Consider the following 26,318-nt stretch of genomic DNA (forward strand, 5'->3'; position numbering starts at 1 on the left):
CCTATATCTACAGTATATCTCTCTCCACCTACCTACCTATCTATCTATATCTATATCTCTCTCCACCTACCTACCTATCTATCTATATCTATATCTCTCTCCACCTACCTACCTATCTATCTATATCTATATCTCTCTCCACCTACCTACCTATCTATCTACCTATATCTATATCTCTCCACCTACCTACCTATCAACCTACCTGCCCACCTTGTTATCTATCTCTCTATCAATCAACTTACCTACCTACATATCTATCAACCAATCTCCTTATCTATCTATCCTATCCACCTATCTCAAGCTACCTATCCCCTATCGATTATATTCCAGGAGTAACTGTGATAAAATGACCTCTACCTTTAATCAAATGACCTCTACCTGTCCTTCACACCTGTTGTGCCCCGTGCCTCTCCTTCCCACCTTCCAGAATAATAATAGCCTGTCAACTCCACTCCTTCAATTTCCTTCAACTCCACTCCTTCAATCTCCTTCAACTCTTCTTCAATCTCCTTCAACTCCACTCCTTCAATTTCCTTCACCTCCACTCCTTCAGTCTCCTTCACTTCCACTCCTCCAGTCTCCTTCAACTCCACTCCTTCAATTTCCTTCACCTCTACTCCTTCAGCCTCCTTCAACTCCACTTCTTCACTCCACCTTCCTAATACCATCCACTGCCACCCGTCAATTCTTTTTATTTATTTATTTTTTTTTCGCATTTAACACACTCAAAATTTCAGGATTCTCTCTCTCTCTCTCTCTCTCTCTCTCTCTCTCTCTCTCTCCTGTTATTACACCCACTTAAATCCTTGAGGTAATAACGTGCATTCCTTCTCATTAGCGACTAATTAACTGGCCTTCATTAATATTCATAAAAATTAGTCTCAAGGTTTTATTAACGTCTTGGCGGACGCAAAAATAAAAAAATAAATAAATATAGTAAAAGTAAATGCCGGAACGAGGTTATGATGATTGGTTCCAATGTTTCATTTTCTTGGTTTTCTTGGCTCTCTCCTGAAATTCCAATCACAGACTGGTTCTACATAAAATACAGAGTAGACCATAAATAGCGCTTCACTCGACTGGCGGTATCTTGCGTACTGCGGGGACGGCTCAGTTTGCTGCTGTGGTCGTGGGTGACAGTGAGAGATGGAAATGGATAAATGGTGAGGGGTGGATATTGATAATGCTACCTAACGCGTCCCCGCAAACTCTACGCACCCTGCCACCCGAATTTCACCCAACGAAGCCGTCATAGGAACACAAAAATGTCCCAAAACTCCCCCTCTGAGGGCATCGCTCTACGCTAATCTCTGGATCCCGCTGTTGATTCCCTAATGGTACTGTGTGTGATGTTAGCATTTTAATACATACATAAATACACATAGATACATACACAGCCATACATAAAACTCAACGTCAATACAGCTGGAGAGAGAGAGAGAGAGAGAGAGAGAACAAGGAAAAACAGATAACAAGCCCTACTCAGCCAGGCTCCCAAGGATGTGTGGAGGGTGTGGTGTGCATGGCAACACACACACACACACACACACACACACACACACACACACACACACACACACACACACACACAGATGGATAGACACAGATACAGATAGACAGATAGATTGATGGATGGGCAGATGAGTGAGTTATTCATGCTCTATGGAAACATGCAGTTTTCCTTCTCTCTCTCTCTCTCTCTTTCTATCTCTCTCTCTCACCTTCAAAGCCTGAAAGCAAGGACGCAGAGGGAAGGAATGCAAGCAGAAATGGCAAATACAATGTCGTGTTTACACTGAGAAAATCGTGGGAGTTTTGGGGGGGGCCTTCCACGTGTTTTAGAAGATCAGCTGATTCATGTAAACACAGCTGACGAAGGGTGAAGGTACGGGAGAGAGAGAGAGAGAGAGAGAGAGAGAGAGAGAGTGTGTGTGTGTGTGTGTGTGTGTGTGTGTGAAAACAACAACAATTGGCGCCACTGCTTCTTCTTCCCACATTTTTTACCTACTTTGCCTCCCCCTCCTCTCTCTCTCTCTCTCTCTCTCTCTCTCTCTCTCTCTCTCTCTCTCCCTCTCTCTCTCTGGATAAACAAAGTACAGATGGTCTCGTATCCCCTTAGTCCTAGAAGTCTCCCTTGCACCTCTTTCCTACTTTTTTATTTCCTCATTAGACCCCTTAAGATAATCGTCAGTTTAGACGGCTCCCTAAAGAGATTTTGTCTTCACCTAACAGAACTGGGCAAATCCTAGTTTATGGTACAGTATGTAGTGGTTGCCTGAAATTCGATAAGCCTAAGTGATCAGGAGGGAATAAATCTCCATGGTTACTAGTCCAATCGTTCCTCCAATCTTACCACACAGAGCTATGAGGTTTTAAGGATCCACGACAGGTTAAAGAAAACGGAATACAGTATCTCCTCTACTGCATTCCCCCCCTCCCCAAAAAAAAAAAAAAATACAAGACGAAATCTGCATTCTTATCCCAGCAATATATATAAGTTAAGAATTGTTCGGGTACTATCATTAACAGCAAATAATAACAGAAAAAAGCGGTACTCCAAAGAAAATACTAATGTTCACAATCATCAACAACAATATAAAAAAATTAATAGGATACAGAGAGAGAAAAAAAGAGATCAATTACACCACGGGAAAAGGGCATATATAAAATGACTAATCCGCATCCTTACCACCGCAATAAATATATACGAGAAATTACTGTCATCACCAAAATAACAGGATAAAAACGAATTCATTGTTACCACTTTAATCCACCACACTACAATGACATTATTTATTTATTTATTTATTTATTATCTGTCCGTTCTCCCCTTTGGGGCTAAGATGCGAATGAATGTGTTTGAATGGATGAGTAAATGGGGAGTGTGTCGTCCTGTCTCGGCTACCTCCCTTTCCTTGGGGGAAGCAGCCTAGATATATAGATAGATAATTTTTGCTACCTCCGGCTGAGTTTATTCATCCTATGAGAAAATTTTCCAACAGTAGCTAAGTAAAGAATTTATTAACCCATTCAGTACGAAAAACTCTTCCCAAGCAAATAAAAAATCGCCTGAAAAAGACCAAAATTAACACCGGTATATAAATGAAGCTCTGTGGCTAAAGAACAACAACAACAACATCATCATCATCGTTGACATCATCACCACCACTACGCAGTACAAGAACAAAATCCTGTTTTGTCCAAGCTGCTTTCTTCATGCAATAAAGTATTCCCGAGAGCGGCCGCTGATTGGCCCAATCGGTTCTGACGTACGCTCTGACGTCACACACCAAAACATTGCCCGCCACTCCAAATATGGCGCATCGTCTCAGACTTGCCTTCACTCTAATTTTGATTTTACTATTCTCTCTCTCTCTCTCTCTCTCTCTCTCTCTCTCTCTCACGCGCTTGGTTTCCTTACATCTTGTTTCTTGCCCCCTTACGTATTAACCCTTTCTCTATTTTTGAGGACGACAAGGGGATGAAGAGAAGAGGAGGTGGGGATAGAGGGAAGCGGGGCAGCGGATGGAGGGAAGTCAGGGAGGGATGGAGAGAAGAGGGGGAGGGAACTGAGGGAAGACGGGGAGGGGTGGAGAGAAGGAGAAAGGATGGAAGGAAGAGGGGAACGATGAAGGGATGAGAGAGGGGGGTGGATTAAGAAGCTCATTGACGTGATAAATGTTGCAGTCTCTTGCTCAACGTGTGTGTGTGACACCACTTGAAGTCTCTATCTTGTAGTGTGTATATAGTATGCATGTATGTATGTATGTATGAACATACGCATGTGTATGTATGTACAATGTGTGTATCGGTGTGTATGTATGTATGGCCAGTACTGCCATGTCCCCGTTGTGCATGTACTGTATATGTAGGACATGTCAGTCCTTGTAGTAGCGTACTCACAACTTGGTACAGGAGGGCACATGCATGCAAACTTCTTGTGTACTCTCATACATACATACATGCCTACACGCAGGTACACATACATATAAATGGGTATGAATTAATTAGTTTTGCATATATGGCTAACTACACACACACACACACACACACACACACACACACACACACACAAATTCTCCAGTATAAAAATAATAGTTAATCCCTTCAGCTAGAGGATGTCATTGTTCGTTTATTACTGTTACCTACAAACTATAATGATGATGATGATGATGATGACGATAAAGATTATTATTATTATTATTATTACTATTATTTTTATTATTATTATTATATTTTTATCAGCAGCAGTGGTAGTAGTAACAGTAGTAGTAGTGGTAGTAGTACATTGCTGTCACTTACTAGTATCATCACTATCATCACCATTATTTTCAGTGTTATCAGGCCAGCATCTGTTATACTGAGTTTATGGGGGCCGGTGATGGGACTAACGAGGTGGGCAGTACATGAAACTACCTCAGTTCCAAAAGTCTCTCCTAAGCTGAAGAAAATAGCTGCTAACAATAATAAACTAAACTAAAATAAATCGCCCATTGTATGAACCTAAGTAACACAGTATTCAATGGGTCTAAAACTGTTGGAGCCTCTACTCAAAAAATATAAATAAAAATAAATCGCTCACTGTATGAAGTAATACAGTAAGTAATGGGTGTGTAATTGCCCGCCACCTCTGACCCGCTAATTGCTGAGTTGGTGGGTGATTAGCATTTTATGAGGCTGTCTTGCCATGCCCTTATAATTACTGACAGGGACGGGTGTGTGTGTGTGTGTGTGTGTGTGTGTGTGTGTGTGTGTGTGTGTGTGTGTGTGTGTGTGTGTGTGTGTGTGTGTGTGTGTGTGTGTGGTGTGAGAGAGAGAGAGAGAGAGAGAGAGAGAGAGAGATCCAAGTTACTAGTGTAAGCATAACTCCTCCAGGCGCTTGTATGTATATGTGTGACAGGATATGCATTACTCACAGCCTGACGTAGGATGGCACAAGCATCCATAATACAGACGTACACGCGACCTTTATACATACATACATACATACATACATGGCTCTACAGTCAGACGTGTATGCATATTAAACACTTCAACATTCATTTTTACACATATGGATAGACACAGACGGTCATAGATAGACAGATAGACTGATAGATATAGACAGATTAACACGTACATACACACATACTCTGAACATTAAAACAGGTAGACATATACTATAAACAGACTGGCAAGTAAACCAACACAAGATTCCACACAATTGTAAACACGTACAAGAAACACACATCTAGCCATAAATACGTACATACATACATATATACACGTAGAATGTGTATGTATGCATGTCTGTACTGTATGTATGTGTGTAAATGAATGTATGTATGTATGTATGTACCGGTATGTATGTATGTCTGTACTCGTATGTATGTGTATCAATGTATGTATGTATGTATGTACTAGCAATAACTGGGTGGGACTTGCTAGGTAGACGGAGCCAATTTTCTAACCTTGCTAGGCAGCCTCTGAGAGTATGCCTAGACTACGAGAACAGTGGCAGAGACAGTCAGGTGTGTACTCATTAACGGTGGTGGTCCCTTACTCAGCCATCCATTCAGCCAGTCAGCCAGCCAGCCATCTATTCAGCCATCCATTCAGCCAGTCTGCCATTCATTCAGCCAGTCAGCCATCTATTCAGCCAGTCAGCCATCCATTAAGCCAGTCAGCCATCCATTCAGCCAGTCAGCCATCCATTCAGCAGTCAGCCAACCAGGACAACAGCCGCTTTTCACGGCGGGGCAGACAGTGGGACGCCAGCCAGCCTCAGCCACCTGCATACAAGAGTGGCTGTCAAGTGTGCCCCACCCACACGCACAGAGACACACCCACTGAGACATACACCCACAGACACACCCACACGCACCGACACACCCACTGAGACACACCTACAAACACACCCACGGAAACATACACCCACACAGACACACCCACAGACATACACACCAGGAAGCCGAAACCACAGCCATACACTATTACACACACACACAGGAGCCACATACACACAGACGAAGCCATACACACACATGAAGCAGTACACACAGGCATATACACATGGAGACATACACAGACACACACAAAGACACTCCCGCAGCCACACACAGCCATTTCAAAGCCGCCTACAAAGCCACTATCAAATTCATGCAGACACAATAAGCCAGCAGCCAGCACTATGACATTACTTAGCCAAAACAACCCCCCAAATACAAAGCCACCCAGACCGACACTACAGTAGGCTATTGTTGCTGTGGGGGAGGGAAGGGGAGGGGGAGGGGGACTGGGAGGAGGTGTAGGGGAGTGAGTGAGGAGGGGGTGTAGGGGAGGGGGAGGGGGTGCGGTGTAGGGAAGGGAGTGGGGAGGAGGTGTAGGGAAGGTACAGGGGAGAGAATGGGGGAGGGGGTGTAGGGGAGGGGGAAGGGTAGGAGGTGTAGAGGAGGGGGATGGGTAGGAAGTGTGGAGAAGAGAGTGGAGTAGGGGGTGTAGGGGAGGAAGTGGGGGTGGGGTGTAGGGGTGGGATGTAGGGGAGGGGAATGAAGAGGCTGGGGTGTTGGAGGTGGGATGTTGATGGTGGAGGGGTAAGGTGTGGCATGACAAACAGCTGCGGGTGTGATCATGTGAAGGCTGCATGACCACAATGGGAGGCGGGGCACGTGACCGGGCGGGGTTACACGTGATGGAGGGGGGGGGTTATGGACAGGGGGAGGGGGAAGGTTGAGGGAGAGAGGGAGAGGGGGGAGATGGGGAGGGTAGGGGGAGCAGGGAATGTTTGAGGATAGGGAATGGATGAACCATACGCATGAAGCCTACCAAATTAGAGATAGACAGATGGACAGATAGATAGAGACAAACAGATAGACAGATAGATACACTGAATCGAATTTAAGGGGTTAAGGGTAGATGACCAGACTACTTTCCTTGGTGGCACTACTTGGCTGGGGGAGGAGGAGGAGGAGGAGGAGGAGGAGGATAAAAAGAAGAAAAGAAAGAAAAAGGAACAAAAAGTAAAAAAAAACACAAAAAAACTCGCCACTATGGAATCGAACCTACGCCTGCCCGACACCCGACTGACGCATGCAAACCACTACACCACTAGGGAAGGACACGTGTGTGGGATGCTGTGTTAAACCTACGCTCGCCACTCGCCAGATTTCGCCTCCCCCCTCCCCCCCCCTCTCTCTCTCTCTCTCTCTCTCTCTCTCTCTCTCCATCTATCTATCTATCCACCTATCAGTCTATCTCCTCCAAACCTTCACCCTTTGTCAGCTGTTCCTTTCATTCTTAAATTCCCGGGATAAAACACACACACATACACACACACACACACACACACACACACACACACACACACACACACATACACACGTCGCTTATACAACAACAACAAAATAAACAATAAGTAATAAATAAACAAGGCTAAAGACCATCAGCGTCCTTAGCAGTACTTAAGAAGGTAATATCAAGGTCATTTTTAAGCATCTTCAGTAACACAAACTGTCCTTCTCGCCTTCCCAACCACCACTACGTTACGGTATACTAATATAGTTTACCTGAAGAGACGTGATAATTGCAGGTAGGTGAGGTAGTGCTAATTACTAAGGTGATTATTATTAAAGTGGGGGATGCAAGGTGGATGTGTTTGTCGTCTCTCTCTCTCTCTCTCTCTCTCTCTCTCTCTCTCTCTCTCTCTCTCTCTCTCTCTCTCTCTCAAGGTTACGATGCACTGCTCCCACGTTCATCCCAGGTATTTCTCTCTCTCTCTCCCTCTCTCTCTCTCTCTCTCTCAAGGCTACAACTGCACACCTCGTCGTTTCCCATCACAACGTTTCCTGGTAAACACATGCTTGGACGCCTGCAGTCCTTAGTTTACCGTTATCTATGAATTTTCGACTCGGCGTCAGGAGGTCCGTTAGGGCAAGTGGTAACGGATGTGGGAAATTTTCAAATGTCACTTGCATGTGAAGCTTTACTTACTTTGTTTATTTTTAGTAATTTATTTATTCTGAAGGCGTAACGAAAACGACTGATAAATTTTTCATTCGTGCTTGTTGGCCAGTTCACGACCAGACGACACTGTTTAACCCAAGAAGAATAAGGAGCAATTACAGGGCAAGGGACAACTCAGAATCTTAATGATAAAAAAGCCTACGGTAAATAAAACCAAGAAATACCAGACAGAAAGAAATATATATATGATATGCGACACTAGACTGATGGGGAGGAGGGGTTAAATAAAGCCAAGAGTAAAGCCGAGGTGAAGTAAACCCAGGAGTAAAGCCGAGGTGAAGTAAAGCCAAGAGTAAAGCCGAGGTAGAGTAAAGCCAGGAATAAAGCCAAGGTGGAGTAAAGTCAGAAATAAAGCCGAGGTGAAGGAAAGCCAAGAGTAAAGCCGGGGTGAGGTAAAGCCAAGAGTAAAGCCGGGGTGAGGTAAAGCCAAGAGTAAAGCCGGGGTGAGGTAAAGCCAAGAGTAAAGCCGGGGTGAGGTAAAGCCAAGAGTAAAGCCGAGGTGAAGTAAAGCCAAGAGTAAAGCCAAACAGCCAGCCTCATGCATCACCAGGACAGTGCTCGGTGCTCTCCTTACTGTGAGTGTGTGACCTCAATTGCTCCGGGGTGGGTGCGGATGTTGAGCTGGGGCTGATAAGGGGTGAGATAACGCACAGTGGCAGTGATGGAGTCATATAGGCAAGAGAAGTAGTGCAGCAGTCCAATGTTGTATTACTGTAATTTATGGCAGGGGTAAATGAAGATTCGGGGGGACACTGATGTATTCTTAGCTAATGATACCTTACTTGAATAAAAAGATAAATAAATAAATAAATAAATAATACACGCGTCTCTGTTGGAGAGAGAGAGAGAGAGAGAGAGAGAGAGAGAGAGAGAGAGAGAGAGAGAGAGAGAGAGAGAGAGAGAGAGAGTCCCAAAACTTAAGGGGTGATTTTTGGGCTAATGTTGAAGAAAGCCCTACGACAACATGGTGTGCAATTCTTACCCGTTACAGGGGCCAGTGACCTTCCGGGCGAAAATGTTCCCCCATCACAGGTCACCCGTAAGGTCATGAGTAACTGTAGCCCCGTAACGGCTGAGCTGCACCCATCCTCGTACATTGGTGTGTGTGTGTGTGTGTGTGTGTGTGTGTGTGTGTGTGTGTGTGTGTGTGTGTGTGTGTGTGTGTGTGTGTGTGTGTGTGTGTAGGGTGAGTCACGTACAAAGTCTAATTAAGTTAACCTACAAAACACTAACGCTGTACTTATATAAAAGAGAAACTATATAATGACTCTCTCTCTCTCTCTCTCTCTCTCTCTCTCTCTCCCTCTCTCTCTCTCTCCACCCTGACTTTAAGCTAAAAAATCACGCTAAATGTAAGCAACAATTTCCATTCACCAAATTGCACCTAAATGTTTAGAAAATAAATGAGTCAATATGGCACAGTCTGGCTTACGAAGACAATATACTTCTTGTTGGCCCTTTCGCCTTGTTAGCATGAAGGCGTCTTATTTATTCCTCATTCATTTCTTATTTACTCACAGACGATTTTTTTTCCGGCTTGAGAGATCCTACGTAATAAATAACAATAAATAACGTAATAAATAACAATAAAAATAAATAAACAAAAAATTAGATGTCATCATTAAGTTGATTGATGAAAAGCTGTTCGTAGTAGTGAAAGGATTAGGGTGTTTGGAGTTGCCTTTGCTTAAATATAATTATGGTGACAAGAATAAAACCTTCACGTAAGGGAATTTGAGAGAGAGAGAGAGAGAGAGAGAGAGAGAGAGAGAGAGAGAGAGAGAGAGAGAAATAACCTAGCGTAGCCGTGAAAGTAATAACTGTGTGGCAAAATATATAAGGTTAACAATGAGGTGGGTCAGGATGTGTAGCCATGGGACAGACCTTGTAACACACACACACACACACACACAAACATACACCCCCCCTACTCCCCACCTCCCTAAAAAAGCTACTCAGCATGTTTCTCAAAGCCAAATAAAGCAGGCTAGAGTTAGGAATAGTAGTAGTAGTAGTAGTAGTAGTAGTAGTAGTAGTAGTAGTAGCTGCAACCCCAAACTCATCTGAACGTGAACCCGGTGACCTGCAGGCTGAGGTTACCATCTCCTACAGGCCTCCTATCGTCCTTCTTCCGGGTGGACTTGGAGGGAACTGAGGGACGCTTGTATTTCCCGGCAGTGGAGTCGCAGGGTTATTTCAGTGCCACCACATGAAGGCCTCCCTCTCAGGTACACTAGAAAGATAAAATATGTAGTCGAGGTGAAGTGGTATAATTACAACAGGTCACAGGGTGCGCTCCGACATGTTTTCCTTTAAAAAAAATCACTGATAAAAGATAAACAACGTCAAGCTTGTAGACAAGTTCGAGTTGCTCCTTCTACTACTGCTACTACTACTAGTACTACTACTACAACAACAACAACTACTACTACTACTACTACTAATAATAATAATATTAATGATATTGGTCTGGTTTTCTGTTTCCCAAAACCGTCAGCTCTCCCAAAGGAATTCTCTAGCGGTCGAAACATACTTGCACATTAACAGTAAGTGACGTCACTCAAAAAAATAGAGAAAAATATCAAAACAGAGAATATTTAGCATAACTCATATTATTTAAAAGAAAAAATAAAGCGGAAGAAAATAATAAGATGTAATAAAAATAAATCGCCAAGGAGACTATGCCAAGACAGACTCCTACACTCACACATGTTTTACCTTTAGGCCTGCCAAGAGAGAGAGAGAGAGAGAGAGAGAGAGAGAGAGAGAGAGAGAGAGAGAGAGAGAGAGAGAAAGCGGAAAAAACTGGCAAGCACTGAGTTACCATGCATTCGCCACGTGATCAAACCACGTCGCTGTACACGTGACCAACGCGCATGCTTGTATGCTATGCCTGAGCAGGAAAAGCGGAGTGACTTGCATTTGGGTCAGAGAGAGAGAGAGAGAGAGAGAGAGAGAGATACGATAGGGAGGGAGGCAAGGAAAAGGGGATGTAAGAATAGACAGTTGGATGCGTGGGTAGATAGAGGGAGGGAGAGAAGAAGGGAGAGGGTAAGGAGGGAAAGATGGAGGGATGAGGTAGGGATGAAGGGAGGGAGGGAAATACATAAGAAACAGAAGAAAAGAAAAAAAGAGAAGAGGAGGAGAAGTAGGAGTGGAGGAAGCAAGAGGGAGATAAATGAGATAAAGAGAGACGGGGAGGGAGGAAGGGAAGGAGGGGAGTGGGAGGGAGGGAGGAAGAGGGTAAGGCAGGGAGAGAGAGGGCTGGGAAGTAGGGACGATAATAAATCACAATTATGTTACTAATAAAGGTATCCCAACCTTCTCACAAAAGCAGTACTCTTCATTGTGAAAGCAAAGACAATACTCCCTCTATATATATATATATATATATATATATATATATATATATATATACACACTCTATATAATATATATATATATATATATACTCCCTCTCTCTCTCTCTCTCTCTCTCTCTCTCTCTCTCTATATATATATATATATATATATATATGTGTGTGTGTGTGTGTGTGTTTTACGTTCCTGACCGGGAATCGAACCCCAGACCTCTACACAGAAGTCAGGCACTGATGCCACTCCACCACGGCGTGATAAAAGGGTGGGTGGGGGTGGGCGTTAGGCAGGAAAAGCAGACAAGTACGGAAATAGATGCTGGGAGGGAAGGAGGTTAGCAGGCTGGCAGGTGTGACACAGGAATAGACGGAGAGGACAGGCGGGGATAGGTAGGAGGGTGAAAGGGGGATTGGCACGAGGATTAGACAAACACAAGATAAGGATAGGCAGAGTGGCGAGGCTGAGAAGGGGATAATTAGATTCAAGGGTAGGTGGGCAGGGTTAGACAAATATACAAGAAGAGACAGAAGGAGGAAGAGAGAGGTAAGACATAAGGGGAGGAAAGCAGGCAAAGGTGGAGGGAGGAAGAGGTCAGGCAGGGAAGGATTACTGTATGATGGCAGGGAGAGAGTGGCAAAATTAGGAAAAATAAATCAAGGCCCATAAAACAGACAATATAAATCATTGTAAAAATTAAAGAAATACTTATAACAAGATAATAATATAGAGAAAACAATTAACAAAAGGACTAAGAAAAATAAAAGTAACAAGTGGGTTCCCTGACGCAAAAACTATATTCACAGTATATACAAGCTTACCCTATACGATGAAGAAAACGGAATGAGTGTACTGATGTGTAAAGAAATGTGGAGTAACCGCAGACTTGTTGTTACCCCCCCTCCCTGTACTGTGTGTGTGTGTGTGTGTGTGTGTGTGTGAAGGATGTGTTTTAACTGTAGAGTAGTACCAACCTCCGTTTCTCCCCCAGTCTTTTATCAGTATGTAAAGGATGTGTTACACGAGTATTGTGTGCCCCAACTCTCTCTCTTCCTCTCTCTGCTTGCTTTCTGGACCCAATTTCACTCTATTCTTAAGGAGGAGAAAGAAGTCAGAATGATAATGATGATGATGATGATGACAATGATGACGATGAAGATGACGATGATGATGACAATGACGATGACGATTGCAGACCGACACCCGTTCCTCTAAGTATCATACCAAGAACAATTTACCTTCTCAGAACTCACATAACATTTTTGTACCTTATACTGACAAAGGCGAAAAGCTTTTATTCTGTTGGGGAAATTTCTGATTCACAAAGGAATGATAAAAATAAGTACTGTACATAACAACAGGTGTCCGGCGTACTCTCTCTCTCTCTCTCTTATCGGTACGTAAAAGAGGGTGTTATATAAACTGTATATTTTCTCTCTCAACATACGTATCTACATGTTTTTTTTTCTCTCTCTATCTTCATGTATCTCGTTCTACCTGCCTGCCAACCCGACATTCTCTCTCTCTCTCTCTCTCTCTCTCTCTCTCTCTCTCTACCAACCTACCTACCAACATGTGTATCTACTTGTCTGTATACGGTATGTCTCTATATTCATGAATCTCTCTACCTACCTACCCTACATATTTATCTATCTACATGTGTGTAGGTCTTTATCTTCATGTACCTCTCTACTTATCTGTCAACATCTCTCTCTCTCTCTCTCTCTCTCTCTCTCTCTCTCTCTCTCTCTCTCTCTCTCTCTCTCTCTCTCTCTCTCGTGCTCTACCTCTACCCAATGTCACACACACAAGGCCTGGTCTCTCTCATAACCTGCCTCAACATAACACACTCCCAAGCTCAAGGAATCACAGGAGCCTTAATGTTAAATACCGTACTCAAATGTACTATTGACCTTGTAAATCTATCGTTTTTTTAATCTATCGCGTCACTAACACCTTCAATCCGACGACGCATTTTCTCATTTAATTCGTCTCATTTTCTAATTACGAAGGATCTGTTATACTCTTTTTTTTTTTCTAACCTGGCCAAAAATTTCCCTCTCCATCATAAATACTGAGTTGTAACAGACGGAATTTTTGGAGGCGAGTGTACCTAAATACGTGAACCACGCGACATAACCTGTTCTCAGAGACCTGTTGGTAATAATACTTCCTGTGTTGTGTGTTCGCCCCCCCAGGGTCCATAAGTGAAGTACACAGTGCATAGTTAACGGGTATATCTGAAGCTCCAAATTCGCATTTACCAGATGGTAGTTTGATCCCTCACGATGTTAGTAGTTAATGTTTCGTGTTGACAGTTCTATCTATAGCCCGACGCCCTAATCCCGCAAAGGGTGGCCACAGACAAAACGCCTCCAAGTCACTCTGTCACCCACCATTTGACTGCCCTCCCCCCCAACTCACTCCCCCTCCCTCATATATACCTCTCAACTCTATCCCTCCACCTCATCCTCGATCTCCCCCCCCTCTTCATTATTATTACAGTAGCAGCAGTTTGTTTCACTGTTAACAGGTAGGGTCTTCCACACCGTACAAATATCCAACCATTACCTTTTGGGGGAGCTCCGCCCTAGTTAGCAAATAATAAAATTCTCATAAACAGTGAAAGGAGGGTAGATACGGCTCTGATATCTTACTATCTCTTACACAATGAACTCTCATCCGCAATCTGGTATTTAGGGACAGTGACCTCCCCTGATGATTATTGGGGATCACCTTCCCTCTCAAATATAAAAACGATCAAACTTTGGGGACAGTAAGCCACCTCCAAAACTCATTATGGATTCAAAATAGGGGAAGGAGGGCAGGTATCGCTCTATCTTAGTACACGTTGTAAAATGGGTTACAGTTCGCTAACTACTACTACTACTACCACAACTCAACAGGGCGCATACCACCACCAAGCAGAGTAATTCGGAAAGGATGCTTAATGCTGATTCCAAGAAAATTTTTACACAGCCTAGGAAATTCAAAACTAGAGCAACGAGATAGAGCTTTCTTTAACCCCTCCACAAGACATTTTCTCCTAAACTGATTTAAATTATCTAGAGCTGGCATGAACACACACACACACACACGCAACCCAAGACGTACGTGGGGAGAATTGGTTAAATTTTTCCGTAAAATCTAATCTGTATGCTCTGAGGCCGACCTGAAGAGCCCTGTGTGTCCTTGGCCCTTAACACTTTCTCTTAAGCGATTCATTTTACCTATGATAACTTACTATCCCCATCTTTTACACAAATCCATCGAATATCACTAAGCTCTGAGTAAGTAAAGTACAAAAGAATATCAACCCATCATATCAAAAAAATAAATCGCTAAGGAATAGGTGTTAGGGTGCTTCCTCAACCCACGAGAATACGAGACCTTGAGCTCTGACGTACACACTCCTTGGAATTTAATCAGATTCAGCCTTGAGATGATAACAGCATCCTTAGTGATATGGGGTGATAATCGCATGTTTTTTTCTGTCTGTCTGTCTGTCTCTGTCTCTCTCATAATAATAGTAATAATAACAAATGAACTAAAATGAGGACGACAACGATATTATCACGATAATAATAATAATACTAATAATAATAATAATAATAATAATAACAACAGAATTCATGGAACGAAAAATGTTTATATATACTGTTTCCATTTTCAATTATTTCTTGCGGCGAAAAAAAATAGACTAGAGCAGCACGAATAAATTTTAATTAAGCCTCGCACTGAAAGGGTTGTGACGCAGGTAAGGATTAATGACTTACCTATCATTATCAGCCAGGTAAATTGATTAATCCTCTTCTTTACACATTCTTATCGCTGTTTATTCTGTAACCCCTTCAGTACCAGTATCTTCATCATCATCATCATCATCATTATTATCATCATTATCATCACCGTGACTTTTCATTTTCGTCATTATTATCATCATAGTCATTGTCATCATCAGCATCATTCTCATCATCATCATTATCACCACCATCAACATCACCATCATCATCATCATCATCATCACCATCATCATCAATAACTTCATCAGGACCTTTTTATCTAAGGATGTGCTGAGGTCAAGGTCTCGTCTTGGCCGGAACTCATCTCACGGTCGGAACTAATCTCAGGGCCGGAACTAATCTTGTTATTGTGCTGGTATTCTCAGTTACGCAAATTATCAGTTATCACGTTGGTATTCACTTACGCAAATTACCAGTTACCACGTTGGTATTCACTTACGCAAATTATCAGTTATCACGATGGCATTCACTGTTACGCAAAATATAAGCTATCACGCTGGCATTCACTTACGCAAATTATCAGTTATCGCGCTGGTATGCACTTACGCAAATTATCAGTTATCGCGCTGGTATTCATTTACGCAAATTATCAGTTATCGCGTTGGTATTCACTTCCGCATATTCTTACTGCTTATTTCTTTATCATTTATCGTAGTAGTGACGTATTTTCTTATTCTTTCAGTTATCGGTAAGTGGTGATAGGAGTTATCTTTTGCTGGATAAGATACTGATTAGGTTTTTCCCTTTCCTTCTCATATCCTGCCTTGTTCTCTCTCTCTCTCTCTCTCTCTATCTCTCGATAAGATATTCTAATAAATTTTTCCCTAATCTTATCCGGGAATTCCCATCCTTATCTTTTCCTGCCTTCTCTCTCTCTCTCGGTAAGATATTCTAATGATTTTTTTCCTTAGTTTTATCGGGGAATTCCTATCTTCTCCTGCCCTCTCTCTCTCTCTCTCTCTCTTTCCGGGATTACCTGACCTAAAATTGCCACTTCTCCATCTTGAATGCCGAAATGTAATAACAGCTTAACCCTGAAATATGATGCTAGTCACGAAGAAGTGTCGCGGGAAGGATGTATAGCCACAGTACTGTTTAACACTAAGCTACGCGAAATAAGCTGCAAAAAAACGAAAATTTGGGGCCAAACAAGTGTGAAAGAAATATATATACAGTATTTGTGCATATAACTATTCACAATAATAAAAATAATAATAATACTGTAATAATAATAATGATGACGGAAGATGGTAATGATGATGATGATGGTAAAAATGATGATGATGATGATGGTAAAAATGATGATGATGATGACAATAATAATTAATAATAATAATAATAATAAACAAATAAATAATCGTAACTAAATGATGCCTAGTAAGGAGAGTCGTACAAATAAACGCTTGAACAATCTAATGTAAAAAGCCATGAATAACGAGAGTGAAAACTGTGTAAGCCAAGTGTGTGTTGTGAAATTGATGGTGTGAGTGTGGTTTGACGCTGCCATGGTAACCGCATCTTTTTTTTTTTTTTTTTTTTTTTTTTTTTTGATTTTAACAAGGTTGGTTTAACAAGGTCAGAGTGAGACTGGTGTGCTGGGTGAGGGAAAATACATATATAAAGACAGATAGATAGACAGATAGATAGAATGACAGACAAATAGATAGGTTGGTAGATAAAGGCAAAGAGTGACAGATATATAAATGGATGGATGGATAGAAGGATAAATGGATGGATGGAGAGAAGAATGGATGAATGGATAAGACAATTAGGAAAATGGATGGATGGACAGAATATGTGAATACACTGACATAGAAAGATAGATAGACAGATAGACTGGTACTGACAGACTGCTGATGGCTATAGATATGTAAGCCAGTGACGTATATTTTTCTGAAGTCAGCAAAATTTAATATTGTCAGAGTAGACTGGGTGTGCTGCGGGGAGAGGAAATGTGGATGGATGGATGAAGAAAGAGAGAGAGAGAGAGAGAGAGAGAGAGAGAGAGAGAGAGAGAGAGAGAGAGAGAGAGAGAGAGAGAGAGAGATGACTGATGGATACATACATACATACATACACATACACACACAGCAAGACAGATGACCGATGGATAGATATATAGATAGATCACTCAGGTATTTTTTCAGAGTTGGTTTTATAAGGTCAGAGAGGCTTTGTGCGGTGAAGAGTAAGGGAATATAGGTAGATACATAGATACCGGTAGATAGTAGATACAGACATATAGATAGACAAATAGACAGATTGATGGATGGGTGGATGGATGAATAACGATACTGACATACATACAGACAGCGGGAGATGCAAAGAGATATGCACAGGTTGACAAAGACGGTCTCACAAATATAGAAAGATATGAACAGACAAAAGAAGAAATATTAAAAAAAAAGGGGGGGGGTTGAAGACATATACAGGTAACTGACAGAAAGATAAGAACAGCCACTGATGCAGGCAAGTGGTTAGATAGATAGAGAGATAGACAGAAAGACAGAGATAGGGTTAAGATGAAAGGACTAGACTGAAAGGGTTAATGAAGGATATTTAATACCCCCTCGAGTTAGATAAAAAAAAAAAAATCTAAACTGAACAAAATCATCAGAAGGACAGCATAACATAAATTACAGAGAGAGAGAACAAAAAAGGCCTCAAGCAGAAAGGGCTAATGGCAGAAGTGAAAAGGCTGTATGTAGAATGTGAGGCTGCAGGTGTTGGTGAGGTATATGTAAGGGTGATAAAAATGGTGAGGGGACAGTGCAATGAACCCACTGTGGGAAATATGCCAGACAGTTTAGAGAGTCGAGCTGTACAAGTGAAGGGATTAAATAGTGTTAAAAAAAAATAAAAATAAAAAGTCTGGCTGCACCCCCCTGCCAACCCCCCCCACCTACCTACTTTCCCCTATGGTCCTGTTCCTACACTGATAAATTTTCCTCCACTCACCTATTTTTCGCTCAAAGATAGTTTCCATACGGACCTAATTTCCCCATTGACCTATTCCCACCATGGACTTAATATCCACCATGACCTAATTTTCCTTCCATGGACCTACTTTCTCCCCATGGGCAAACATTAAATCCCCACATGGAATATTTTTTCTACCTCACCCACAGACCTTGGTTCCTATTTGAGACAATTTCCCCAAGGACCTGTATTCCCACAACTCACCCACCCCACCACCCTACCTATCCCACCCCACCCACAACCCACCCTACCCATCCCACCCCGTCCACCCACCATGCTCACTCTGTCCATCCCACTCACCCATCATCAAGGAGTAAAGAGAAGGGTGGATTCGGAAGTGGTAGGGGATGTGTGTATACGTGTCATCTACTGTGTTATCGAGTTGGCTTATGTAAGGGTAGGGAGGGATGAGGTCAACTACACACACTAGTCCACCTTGTCCACGTAGTAGTGAGGGTGGGGTTGTGTTTGCCGATAATCACCTAGTTCACCTTGTTTATATAAGAACAGGGTCGGGTGATGTCCATACGGTAGTCTACTGGGATCTAACTTCACTGAAAACCTGCCTGAGATAACGGTTTGAGATGCTGTTCTGGGGTGACAGGTAAGATGTGGGATGTGATCTGCTTGGTATGTGACAGAAATACAGGTCTATTGTCTGGGAAGAGAGCTAGAAATAGAAGTGCTTGGTACGAGACAGAAGTATACGCCTATTGTTTCGTGACAGAAAATATAGGTCGATTGTTTGGGGGGAGAGCTAGAATTAGAGGCGTTATCTGCTTGGTACGTGATAGAAATATAAGCCCATTGTTTAGTACGTGGGTCTGTTGTTTGGTACGTGATAGAAAATATAGGTCCGTTGTTTGGGAAGACAGCTAGAACAGACAAACATAGGAAGAGAATAAGAAGAGAGGATAACTGCCAAAGGCCAGCTGACCCACGCTAGGCACCTCCTACAAGTGACCAAAACTACTTGAGTAAGACAAGGACAGTAAAGAAGAAGAGTTGATATCTGCTTGCATGGTGCGTGATGAACATACACATTACTGTCTGGAAAGGTGGCTACGATCAGGTGTTATCTGCCTGGTAAGTTACAAGTGTTGATGGCCTGTAGGTATCGGTTTGCATGTGCCTTATCTCCCTTGATGTGACAGGTTGTGCATGAAGGAAATGCTTTGTTGGAACTTGACTTAATGTAATACTGTGTGTGTGTGTGTGTGTGTGTGTGTGTGTGTGTGTGTGTGTGTGTGTGTGTGTGTGTGTGTGTGTGTGTGTGTGTGTGTGTGTGTGTGTGTGTGTGTGTGTGTGTGTGATTCAGTGGCGATACGAAATACTCTGTACTGTTTACCAACTACCATGAATACCTTCACCAAACATCACCACCACAATCAAAACCACGACCTTAAATACTACCATCACCAAAATTACCAACATCAAGACCATAACCACAACCACATCAAACAGCAACGATTACCACTGTCACCACCACAGCTACCACCACCTCTACCAACACAACCACTACTATCATCAGCCATGTAACCACAATTAATACCATAAACCACACTGCCATCACTACCACAACCACAGATACAAAAAAAAAAAATAATTACCACAACAACCATTCTCTCTCTCCCTCACACACACACACACACACACACACACACACACACACACAGGCAGACTGTAAAAAGATGCAATTAGAAGCTTCAGTTAACTGCTCCCCTGCAATGGTTCCGTTAGGTATTGGCAGCATCTGGGGTTAGCATGTACGTCTGAAAATGTTAAACTCAGCAATGATCACACACGTCATGTCAGTATACAGCAGGTTAGAGACAAGTGGCGACTCAAACTGATGCGTAAGGAGGCAGATAAATAAATAAAATAAACATAATAAATAAAATCAATTAATATGCCAAGTCGTGAAGGAACAAGCAAAAATTCAAAAACAAGTGTTAGAAGCGGTTATCTTTGCAGTTAGTAAACCTGATAAAGCATGACGTAGGTGCACAGGTCCCGCCACCCACCCCGGCCACACGCACAGAGATCAATAAAGCACCTGTCTTGAGCCAAGAAACGAGGAGTACTGTTACAGAAACCAAGGCGTTAAGTACACACAGCCACATAGGTGAAGAGTGTGACAAGCGATGTACACTGATACTATGAGGTGCGAAGCTGGCAGGCATTTACACAACAAACTCTCATGCATGGGAGTTGGAGAGGGGCGCCTTCACGTGGTGGTACTGATATGACCCGGCGGTGGAGCTGCCTGGTTGTACAGACATCCCTCAGTCCCTCCCTCCCTTTTCCCCCTAACGGAGGATGGTAGACTGCAGAAGGGCAGCTTCAGCCTGCAGTCCACTGGGTTCACATTATGATGAGCCTGCGGTTGCAACTACTACTTTCACTCTTTCCAATACTTAACGCCTTCCATCCGATGACGTATCCTACTGTTCTTGCTAACTCCAAACGATTCTAATCACCTAAGGAGAGACTTTTCAAACCTTGAGGTCAGACAGCATACATTAACCTCTTCGTTTGAGCTAATCCAAAGGAAAATAAACTCGTTTGGCGAAAGCATGAAAGGAAATAACGTCATCGGATCGGATGGGTTAAGCTGGAGAGAGAGAGAGAGAGAGAGAGAGAGAGAGAGAGAGAGAGAGAGAGAGAGAGAGAGAGAGAGAGAGAGAGAGAGAGAGAGAGAGGATGTTTTTCCCGAAAGTGAATTGCTATTCTGCTACAAATCGTCTCCAATAACTTGGAAGAGACGCTGTGATTAACTGATATATTCGCATTTCTGTTATTTACGATATCGTAATCTAACGCAGTCTCTCTTACCATCCATGTAATTCACCAAGTACGGGTATCTATTGTTCAATATAAGACCGGTTCGTGTTAGTGAAAATGTTAGGATCAAACCTTTTGTAAATCTGGCAAATATCCCTTCTATTATCTGTTTTCTCCATTTTAGTGGGATATTCATGAGTTTGTTCGCCTTTGTTAGCTTTCCCTTTCTCTGGTTTTAAAAATACTACTTTCTCAACCCAGCCCCACCTGGGAGATCTGGCAACTGTCTCACTATCAACAATGACGTGGCATTGCAAGCAGGTATGTAAATATTGTGGTCATTTCGCTGCGCAGAAAGAAACGCATCTTAAATGAGAAAGTACATCTATCACAGAAAGCGCATTACTGTATCAGGAAAATAGCATATGCGCATCCTAAATGACAAAATAATAATACCTAGGCATCTTAAAACAGACCTAAATGCGCAACTGAAAAAGGGAGAATCATATGACAAGCTTCTCTGTATAAAGATATTTTTATATATATTTCATACTTAAGTCATAATTATTAATACTTGTAATATTAAAATCACGTATACGAGCTTCAAAGCCTCTGGGATATAAAATTACAGGGAAAATAAGTCTAAGATATTTGGCTGTGAGGTCATCGTCAAAATATGTACACTATAAACATCATGAAACAAATCCTTTCACGTCTGTATCACAATAAAAATAATTACAACTTGTACTTATAAACAATGAGTCATTAAACCTATATGAGTGAACCATGACTGATAAACAGTTAATGAGAGGAATTGAAATGTAACTTAATAAAATAATAATCGAATGTAATGACTGTACATGAGGGTGAAGAGGATGAGGAGGCAAGGATGCAGGGTGAGGTGAAGATTGTGGTGGTTTGGGATTGTAATAATGATTGAGGATTGTGGCAGCTGGGGATTGTGCGTTGGTCCCTTGCGTTGGCGTCGTAAGGGTTCTGGGTGGGACTGAAGCCTGGGAGGGGGATGAGCGAACCGCACAGTGTGTGTGAGATGGGTCCGCTGGGACAAGAGGTGCCGTGGCCTTACATCCCAGGGCACAGGTAACACTTGGACATGCTGGCTGTTGTACCTCTGACAGGTACATGCAGCAGAGTCAAGAGGTAGGCTACAAATTATCAGCCTGATAGGCACTACTGTGCCATAAATGGTAGTCTCTAAAATCCAAGGGCACTGTATGACCTTAGGATGCTAGGGCGGTGCCGCACCACAGATCTAAGTGCACTGCTGCACCTGGGGGCCCAGTCCTACTCATCGAGACAGATGGTCCTGACCAGCACCTCAGAGACCATGTAAGGGTCAGCATTGGAGGATGGTCGGCGGTCCTCCAGGTAGCCCTGCTTTTCTTCCGCAACTCCACGTGGAATCCTAATGGAGCAGCCACGGTTGGCCACACCAGCAGAGAAGTCATGGATGGACGAGGTCTCGTGCAGCCCAGTCAGCCGGCGCTCATTATCCTTGCCTTCCTTGGGGTCATATGCCTTAATGTGGCGGATGTGATGGCGAGACAGTTTGTCGATGGCCTTCTCAATATCAGAGATCCCGTTGGGGTCACGCATTCCTTTTGTAGAGAAGTTGGTGTGCATGCCGGCGCCATTCCAGTCACCAGGGATAGGCTTGGGATCCAAGGACACAACAATGCCGAAGTCCTCAGCAACTCTATGAAGGAGGTAGCGAGCCATCCAGAGGTCATCACCCATACTGATACCCTCGCAGGGACCCACCTGGAACTCCCACTGGGCCGGCATCACCTCGGCATTCTCACCAGAAATATTGATGCCGGCATATAAGCAGGCACGGTAGTGAGCTTCCACCACATCACGGCCATAGACCTTGTTGGCCCCAACGCCACAGTAGTATGGTCCCTGAGGTCCTGGGAAGCCATTCTTGGGCCAACCAAGAGGGTGGTTATCAGTGTCAAGCAGCGTGTACTCCTGCTCCATGCCGAACCATGGGTGCTGGTCAGCAGCTCTCTTCATGACCTCAACGCATTTGTGTCTGTGGTTGGTTTCTGTGGGCTTCTTGTTGTGTTTGTAGGTCTCACACAGCACCAACTTGTTATCCCCAAGCCGGAAGGGGTCACGGTAAATGGCAACTGGATGCAGGTATACATCGCTGTTGCTGCCCTCTGCCTGACCAGTGGATGACCCATCGAAGTTCCAGATAGGCAGCTCTGGAAAAATAGAAAAACAAACATTAGGACCACAAGCAGGAAACATGTAATTAAAAATGACCAGGTAAAAAAAATATATATCAAAGAAAAATCAAGAGCGACAAGAACATTGGCATCAAAGAGTAAAGATAAAATAAGATGATAGAATGAATCAGTAAGATAAAGGTGAAATAGGCAGCAAAAAGGTAGAAGTGAGGCCATCTTGCACAATGGCACCAAGTGAAATGAAGTGTCTTGGCTAACTACAGTACCTGCTCTGACTTGAACGTCTAATAGCCTCTAGGCATGGTCTACTTGCTTTCACCATCACTACCATTACCACTAACGTCAACTACCATTACCACAACTACTTTCACCAATGCCACCACTACTACTATTCGTCCACCACCATCACTTCCACCAAACTCACCACCATCACCAGTGTGGCGACCCACGAACCAGTATTGATTCTCTCTCTCTTTCTCTCTCTCTCTCTCTCTCTCTCTCTCTCTCTCTCTCTCCCCTTACTCCCTTTCCCATGCCAACACTTCTTCCTACTCCCCTCTCACTGACTCCATACCCAAGACAATTACCCATCATTAGCAACCCACAAGGCAGCTACGGCACAATTAGATAGCCTGGAAATGGGACTGATGTGAGGTGTGTGTGTGTGTGTGTGTGTGTGTGTGTGTGTGTGATTATATACAGAGAGAGAGAGAGAGAGAGAGAGAGAGAGAGAGAGAATGAACAGCTGTCAGGTGGAGGAGAAGCGAGTTGTCAAGGGGGAAGGCACGTAAAAAGACAGGTCACTAATAGCAACAGCTATTTCGCTCACATGGCCTGACCTTTTTTCCAAATGATCTAAGGAGGTGAGGAAGGAGGGGAGAGGGTGTCGAGGAAGGAAGAGGAGGGATAAAGGGATGGAGAGGAGAAGCAAAGGAAAACAGAGGGAGGGGGGGTGAGTAGGTGATAAGAAAGGAAAGGGGAGAAAGTGAAGAGGGAAGGAAAAGATATAGTACAGAGGGACGGGGAGGGGTGAAGGACAAGAGAAGGGGTTGGAGAGAAGAGAGTAAAAATGAGTGTGGAAGAAATTACACCCAAGACTAGAAAAGGAAGCACAGAGGTGAGAGTTGGAGAGGAGAAAATTATATAAACTAATAAATAAAAAAAAAATGGCAGAAAAAAGTATGCATCAATGTGTATAATCATAAATCTCAATACATATGACACCAATAACACAATGAACACCTCTGAACACAACCCACCTGTAGGGCTCTTGGGGATGAAGTTGAGTGTTCTCGTCTTGGACCTGAGGTGTTCGCCTGTGCCGTCAACCCAAATGTAGAGGGCCTGGCACTTGTTGTCGGGTATGGGCAGACGCATGTACCGGTCCAGCATTGTCTTGGTATTAACGCTAACGGCCATTGTGCTGTGGGCGAGAAGAAAGGTGCGGGTGATGAGTACGGCGGTGGAAAATGCTTAATGTGATGAGTAAATGGGTAAGGGGAGGGAAGTGATGAGTATGATGAACAAATGCTACATGGGTTGTCAACTGGTGGGAGGCAAAGGTGTTGAATAGGACAGAAAATGGGTAAGAGGGAGGCATGGGTGATGAGAACGATGAGAAGGAAAATACTGTTATGAGTAAGGTACCTAAATATGAGTTGAGTAAGGAGTTTATGGGTTAATTTTGAGTTAGGTGAGTAAATAATAAATGAATAATAAGTGAATATTATGATATTTTTAAGAGTTAAATGAGGAAATGGGAACGAGGGGATTAATAAAGGCTTAGGGTATAATACCTCAATTTAAGGATTTAATTCCCTGCTGACAAGATTTGAGAGAGAGAGAGAGAGAGAGAGAGAGAGAAGAAAATAAAAGAGAAAAAACAGCAAAGTACGAGATTAGCAAAGGTGATGCGAAAACTGGGAATGAGAGAGTGTGAGCGAGGTTGTGTGACAAGGTGAGGTGGACTGAAAGCCATAAAAAAAAAAAATGTACTTGACTGGGCTGAAGGACGGTTTACCATTATATACTTAAAACAACACTAATTTTTCATTAACAATAGCAAGCGATGGGAAGTCAAAATTAGAGGCTTTGTACTTATTACATAAATATCGTGTTAAGGAGTAATAGGAATGTGTAAATAACTAAATACACGATAAAACTGTGTGGCTATTTCAGCAAATGAACTCAAAGGCAATGAAGTAATCTAATAATGCAGTAATCAACAAAGAACACAAAGGCGAAGGAGAATGCTAAAAAACAAGAGGGCACCAATTTCACCTCGAGAAAGGAAACAGGAAATGTAGTAAATTAATAATGGGGGAAAATATTTACACTATAGCTGCCGTAAATTTCCACGGGACAAGGGAGGGAATGGCGAGATATGGGTAAGTAGGTCGATGGAGGCACGGTATTGATCATGTATGAGACTCGTATTTCGTGACGCTCCTTCCCTGGCGATTTACTCAGCATTTTAACCTCAACACCCTCTTGTACATTACCAGGATCAGTGAATACAGAGGTGCTAAGTGGTAAAAGGCAGAATACGGAGACTAAGGAAGACGCGACACGAAATAATCAAAATCAATGAAGAATGTGACATCAGTATCTATGCAGCACAATCTAAGTTGTTTGAATAATTTAGAAGCACTCTGAGACTGAATAATTTTGAAGCACTTAGGGACTTTGAATAATTTAGAAGCACTTGGGTTGGGCTGGGAAACAATTAAACCACAAGAAGAAGATATTCACTGGTTGGGGGACGCGATGGGACTTAGGTGAAAAATTTAAAGTTACAGGTAGGGTCTCCCTCTGGCTTACCTCACTGTTGGAGTATTTGGGTGGCTACTGGTATTATTCCTTGGCTATCTCAGAGGAACTACTGCTCCCATGGAAGAGAAGAGAAGATCTATACTTCGAGGAGGTCAGCCGTAGTTTATATTGAGCCGAGCTTCGTGACGTCAGGGCATGCGCACGAGTGACCTCTAGTTGCCACAGGCCGCCATTATTCTTGACCTCAAACTCATAGCTCCACAATAACACAAAATGTATTACCTGTTATAGATCTAGATTTCTGTAAATTCTGCAAAATAAAATGATTAATTGTCCCGCACGGCAAAATACAAGGGAAAATGAACAAAAAGAGCAACTGTAAACTGCGCAGTCGGCGACCCCTGGCAAT

The 26,318-nt window shown here is 42.9% G+C and overlaps 1 protein-coding gene across 1 annotated transcript; it reads right to left on the reverse strand.

The window, feature by feature from the left end:
- Positions 1-21,437: 21,437 nt before the first annotated feature.
- On the reverse strand, positions 21,438-26,116 carry LOC145393438 (glutamine synthetase-like). The gene is made up of 3 exons (XM_080267824.1): positions 25,958-26,116; positions 24,397-24,560; positions 21,438-23,152 (listed from the first exon to the last, which is right to left on the reverse strand). The coding sequence occupies exons 2-3, from the start codon at positions 24,554-24,556 to the stop codon at positions 22,227-22,229; spliced, it is 1,086 nt and encodes a 361-aa protein (XP_080123950.1). The 5' UTR covers positions 24,557-24,560; positions 25,958-26,116; the 3' UTR covers positions 21,438-22,226.
- Between the last annotated feature and the right edge of the window lie 202 nt (positions 26,117-26,318).

Source organism: Coenobita brevimanus, chromosome 1 (genome assembly GCF_032717465.1).
Source record: "Coenobita brevimanus isolate Jiangsu-jjx chromosome 1, ASM3271746v2, whole genome shotgun sequence".
NCBI lineage: Eukaryota > Metazoa > Arthropoda > Malacostraca > Decapoda > Coenobitidae > Coenobita > Coenobita brevimanus.